Source organism: Oncorhynchus tshawytscha, linkage group LG30 (assembly GCF_018296145.1).
Source record: "Oncorhynchus tshawytscha isolate Ot180627B linkage group LG30, Otsh_v2.0, whole genome shotgun sequence".
NCBI classification, from domain to species: Eukaryota; Metazoa; Chordata; class Actinopteri; order Salmoniformes; family Salmonidae; genus Oncorhynchus; species Oncorhynchus tshawytscha.
In genome coordinates, this window is record NC_056458.1 from 9,507,921 (window position 1) to 9,514,423 (window position 6,503).

General features: G+C 41.1%; 1 protein-coding gene across 1 annotated transcript in view; it reads left to right on the top strand.

The window, feature by feature from the left end:
• LOC112228795 (AMME syndrome candidate gene 1 protein) overlaps positions 1–5,573 on the top strand; it is a 38,369-nt gene extending 32,796 nt beyond the window's left edge. Inside the window, exon 6 of the mRNA XM_024394438.2 lies at positions 131–5,573. Within this exon, the coding sequence (XP_024250206.1) occupies positions 131–245 (115 nt within the window). The 3' untranslated portion in view covers positions 246–5,573. The remainder of the gene's footprint in view (positions 1–130) is intronic.
• Positions 5,574–6,503: the final 930 nt, after the last annotated feature.

Consider the following 6,503-nt stretch of genomic DNA (forward strand, 5'->3'; position numbering starts at 1 on the left):
GTACCTCCAGGGAGATCAGTGAACGATTACTGCTAGATCATAGCAGTATTAGGAGGTAGAGATTGAGGTGCCGCTGCCAGGTAAGTTGGGGTAACTGTGCCTTCTCTAACTTCTCTCTCCTCCTGCTCAGGTACCGTAGCGAGAAGATGACGATGAGCTATGCGGAGTACATCGCCCACCGCCAGCACCATCACTATCAGAACGGCATCGGGCATCCTCTACCACCATACAACCATTATTCCTGACAGCGAGCCGCATGACCAATCACTGAACCTCTCTGCGGACCTTTTCCCAGGAGAGCCCGCCCCCTCCTGGTCTAGCTATCTCTACTACTGTACCATTTTATGATGATAGTTTCCGTTGCCATGCTGACGCTCTCCCAGACGTTGACGTGGCAACGGGTGGCAAAATAAGCATAAATTGATAATGACGAGAAAAAACAAACCTTTTTTTCCCTTTTTATCCTCCTATTGATTTAGTTTTTGCAGCATATATATTGATATCTATAACCCCTTTCGTTCATATTTTTGACAAGTAAACGAATACTAGATTTTCTTGAACTTTGATTATTTTCAAAGAATCCTAATCAGGTTTTTGATTCTGTGGATGGAAGCAAGTCATATATGGTGGACTAGTCTTGCATAATGGTATATGCTCATATTTTGTGTAGGCTTTTCTACAGTGTTCCCTTCTATTAGGAAAATGTGTTTTTCTGTTGAATCCTTTCTTAGTAGCCTGATTGACATTGTGCGTATCATGTAGCAAGCTATCAGCAGTTCTGGAAGGTTGCATCGTTTCCTCAATTTTGCGATTCCTCTCAAAGTATTGACTGTTAAGGTTGGTTTGGCCTTTGTAAACCGTTGTAGTGATGTAATTGAGTAGATGTTGGGACGTGTATACCCAAGATTTTACATTGTGGGGTTGTGATGCCACACAAACAATATTAGCTGGTCTTTATTGCGTTACCCTACAAACCTGTTTGCTCTTCTGTGTGTGGTTAGCCGTTTGTTAAGTGCACATCTGACAGGACATTGAAACTGCCACATTAAATTAGGAATAGGATCATGTCAAAAATATTTCCCACGATGCTTGACAGAGCCTTTCATTTCCACCGGAGTGTTCATGGTGTTTTTGAGAAACACTTCTAGACTTCATTTTTTAATTTATTTTTTAAATTGAACCTTTATTTAACTTGGCAAGTCAGTTAAGAACAAATTCTTATTTACAATGACGGCCTACACGGGCCAATTGTGCGCTGCCCTATGGGGACTCCAATCATGGCCGGTTGTGATACAGCCTGGATTTGAACCAGGGCGTATAATGATGCCTCAAGCACTGAGATGCAGTGGCTTAGACCGCTGCGCCACTCTGAAACTTGAATTGAATTGGTCCGGCTCCAGTTGTTATTTTCCCCCTCTCATTAAAACTTGAGAAATGTATGGAGGAAGCCATTTTAGCTTCAAATTAGGTTCTGTTCTTTGTCATTTTGAATCGGGCGAGGAATGAATGTGATGTACAGGGCTGGAGGATGTGGTTGGGTGGGAGAGTTGACTGCAGAGTACAGATAAATAATGATCCAAGTCATTGACCTCTGAGAAAAAGGCCTTCGTCCTGTTATTCCATGCCAGTTGGTTTGAGAGGAAAAACCAATGAATGAGACTGGAGTCTAGTGACGGGCACATGCTAAAACTACTACAAGCCATATTCTCTTTTTAATGCATGCTTCGTAAGAGTGGTCGTCTTTTGCTGTTTGCTTTTCTCCCCTCTAATAAGTAACTTCTCCGTGTTTACTTCCTCTACGAGTCAACTTTATTCTGGTGGCTTTGGTCCCAAAAGTTGTGTTTCACCTCCGATTGTGCTCTGTGCTCGGTCCTGGTTAGGAATCTGGGCCTGTGAGACATTCTATGGCCTTCCTCTAGTTACTCTGTGGACATGGGTTAGCATCAAAGTTTGAACTCCTTTGTCCTGTTTGTGACCTCCTCACCTCCAATGTTTACATCCACATATGTTACATGCTTGATGACTGCCCGGTTGCCATAGATGTGCACTTTCATGTGCTCTCGTCAAACGTTAGGAGCTGCTGTGGAGGCTACTGGACTGAGTAGCTAGCTATAGTTGAACCCCTGACTCTGATCGTCGTCGGTTAAGTTGTTCAAATCACCCCTCCGTTATTTCCTCTTCATGACATGCTGCTGTTGAGGTGCTTGCTGGTTTCAGGACAAGTTACTCCCCATCTCTGTGCCACTAGAAACCATGCATAGGTTGTTGGTCTGTCTTGTCAGCTGGTTTGCAGCAGCTTCTGGCTGAGTTGGTGGGAACTGATGCAGAGGGAACTAGTAAAGGGTGGATCAAGCTGCATTTAATCAAACTCTACATAAAGAGCCAGGGCTTTTAAAGGAGCAGAGAAGACATTTCCCCTCCCCCTCCTAGTATTCTTCATTGTCAGTCACATCCACGTCCAGTAGTTGGTATGTTTTAACAAGTGTCGTTGAGGGTTATCTCGTGACCTCTGTGTAGTGTACAGGATTTGATTTGTGTTTTTTTTGTGGTGACTGACAGTTTTGAAGGGTGCTTGTAAAAAAAATAACAAAATAAACTTATTTTCGTAACAGCCTTTACCAACTGACAGTAGGGTAAAATCATTTTATTTCATTTTTATATGCAAAATGTTAAGGGCTTTTGGCACTCCATCCACAGTAACCTGAAATGACCCAGATTTCAGTTGTGTTGCCTTAAGGAATGATTAAATAAATATGGACCGGTAAAATGGTGCCCTGAGTGTTCCTCTGTCCCGTACTGTTGTCTAACCCTGACCTCAACCTACAGGGCAGTGAAGGTGAACTGGATTCACCCATTCACCCTCAGATAGACACATTATCGAGGTGGGAGGCAGATGGGAAACTTCATTAATATAGCCTAGTGTAGAAGTGGTTCAGGTGAGCTCATCTCACCTGTTTAATGTGGTTCCCTGCTCAGAGATTGGATGGCCTTTCCATCATATCCTCTTGGGGTCAGGGAACTGATGCCTCAGACCATGCTGCTTAGTAATATTGACAGGACAAATTGGCCTACTTAAAGAGATATTTTGCCCTTGTAGTTTTGTCACAAAAACAGTTTTCAGAGAACTGTGGGAAAAGCTATCCTTGCTGCTGAACAGTCAGGTACCCATTTTCTGGTCCATTAAATACAGCACAACCTGAACTTTTTCTGGTCATGCTGCAAAACCAAGTCCACCGCTGTCTTTTACATGCTTGCTGATTTATATGTATACACAAATGCAATCCATTCTGTTGCATGTGTGCATGTGTATAAAACATGCAGAATGGTTAAATCCATGACATGCTTGATCTACGGTGTAGAGACTCATAACTCGTTAAAAAGAGAAAATAAATCAAATGGTGCTATTGGACCTCGTGTTGGGGCGGTCGCGGGTTTCGTGACTGGTCATGCGGACTCATCGATCATATCCAACGTATTATCCTTGATATATGCAGATCTGTTCAACAGGTGTTTTTTCCCTACCAGTGTAAGTCAACACCCTGCAGGTTTGAAAGGACAAGAAGTCCCAACTAACCCCCCTCCCTTCTCTACCCCCAACTCCCTGCCCCTGCCTCATGGCTTTGGGGCTGAAGGTGATATCTGGTTCAGTAGATGGTGTCATCAGAAGGGAACATTCTCTCCTGCGCTGGGACAGTAAAGAGTGGGAGTGAACAGGGCTGTCACCCCTGACACTCCATCGTAGGCCCTTTCCTTGCCCAGCCCACGACTGGATGTTCCAACAACACTTCATGTTTTACCTCTGTGTTAAATCATTGTTACAGCTGTCCTGTACCCTATACTCATCCATGGGGTTGATTAACAGCTTAAAGGAAAGGTTCTGACTGAAGGCTCTCTCAACTCTGGCTCAAAGGAAGTCCAGCGTTTTTAGCCTTCTTGAATATTGTCATGCATGTACAGTAAGTCTCTGTAACAGTGGTTTCTTTAAGCCAAAGGCCATGTTGCGACTTGGCTGGACATGAGGGTGGGTTTAACTGGCAGGTTTAGTGACAGCCGGACGAGTGCTGACGTCATCAGGATGCTCACATAATTATTGCATAATGTTTGACTGAGACCATTTGTTATCATTAATGTATATCAGAGGAGCCTGGTGGGAGGAGTTATTGGAAGATGGGCTCATTGCAATAAATGTAATGCTATCTAACATATAGAAAACACGTTTGACAATGTGCCCGTCCTCCTATAGCTCATCCCACCAGCCTCCTCTGAAGTATGTTACTTTCACATTGAAATGACTGAAAGTTTTCTTTTTTTCTTTTTTTTAACCTCATGTCAAGATTCATGAATACCAGTCAAATGTGATTCTGACTGCTCATTTGCAGCACACCTCTGCCCATTGTTCATACTGACACAACTAGGATAATGTTAGACAGAATGTCATTTGGTTCCATACCAGGGTTATGGTTTAGTCCCAGCATTCCTTGTATGTGTATGCATATATCTTTGTTGAATGCTTAAGCTCATATAACCTTTTGTATGTTCGACCGAACCAAAGATGCCTCTGGCCACGTCCACATGCTGCTCTTCAGGCCTGGCTTCCTGTCCTTCCAAAAAACACCCCTGCAAGAGACAAAATGACTTCTTTTTTCCCCGTCTTTTTCTTTTTTTGTACGATTTCTAACTTTCTTTCTTTAGCAACTGCTTATTCAATGACTTTAAAAAAAATTCTGTTTGAAGCCTTACCAGGCATCAAGGATAGTGAAATTACCTGGTTGCACAGTTTATTTTGTCAGATTATTTTCATTATAATTTGTGCAACAAAAAATAAAACCCCATAGCGTGCCTCCTAGATTTATGGGTTTCTATGTGTTTTTTCCTAAAGACCAGCAGTTATACTTCATATATAAAAGATGAGTTTCTCTTTTTTATGCCATTAAAGATGAAAAAGCCTCTTTTCTTTACTCTGGACCCAGTAGCTGCACTGGAATACAATCGCACTGATCTACAAATGAATAAAACTTTTATAAGAAAATGTACTTTAAGAAAAAAAAACTTTTTTGTACATCAATTATTTTCAAAAAAAATTTTTGGATCTAGTTTCTAAATTAATTGTGGTTTTCTATGTTCAGAAAATTTCAGACACCAAGTTGAGACATGTTGCTGTGCAGAGTGACAGTCTCTGCTGTGGTGGCATGACAGGATGTGGGGTTGCCTGGCGTAACCCCTCACAACCACCGTTTATTTCTTCGACTTTTAATTTTTGGTTCACTTTCTCAACTTTAGTAACTTGAAAATGTTGATGGAATAATATGAACTGGGAAATAAACGACTTACCTTTAGAGCTAGATCCTCCTTCCCCATTGAATTGCTGTTAGTGTGATGAGACTTAATGGGCATTTATGATAGTATGGCATATTAAAAAAAATACCCACCCCCAAAAATTGTGGGGGGAAAAAATCATATATATTGATGGGTTATCAGTGGGTATGTGAGCAATGGCTGTGGAGATAATGTAGTTAAACATTTATTACCTTTAAATCATTTATCCAATAAAAAAATGTAAAACCAAGTGAAAATATACAAAATTGTGTGTGTATGTTTTGTGTCATGGGTGTTTTATTACAATCCAACATGGAGTTGGAGCTTGATTGAATGTTATACAATACACAAGGTTATATTTACAGCTTGGATAATATTGTTTGTGGTACACATTGGTAGAGGTGTTCCCCCTTACTCTTTTGAGCACTATATAAATCCAATGAATTATTTATTAGTTCCTGAGCTATTCACTGAGAAGACCATTTAAGGGCAGAAATCACATTTATTGTCAATACAACACATTGCACATCCACCCAGAAAAGTGTACAAAAGTATACCATATCCCTTGTTTTTCTAATGTGTAAGGGAACACAATCCCTCATTACAAAATGGGATCGATCGAAGTGATAGGGAATAGGAAATTGTATTTAAAACAGATACTTCCCTTAAAACAGGGGTTCCCAATGACTGTCCCGAAGTAGAGCTATGCAGGTAATCAATAAACAGATACATTAAACAGTATGTGATCGATTATGTAGATATATGGACTGAAATTGGGCTGCCCCTTAAAAATAACCAACACTCAGAATGTAGATTGAAGTGTAATGTATAGAACAGGCATTTGATTGAGAACTGACGTTACACATACATTTCATCTGCAACCTTGATAGCAAACCACTGAATATGCCCCATGATCAAAAGGCTCTTCAATCTGTATTACTGAAGTCAACATATGAAGTGTTTACCGCTAACTCAGGAACAATGCTTTTACATTTCTATCACGCTGTAATGCCGAACTTCCGCAATACGGATTTAATAGAGCCCTAAATCCCTTTAATGAATAATCTCTGAAGGCCATCTCTACCTTTCAGATCCCCTCTCTCAACAGGCACAGTACATCGCTCCTCTCACCCTTTTGACAACTGTGCTGTATCCAAAACCTAGTGCATTCAGAAAGTATCCAGACC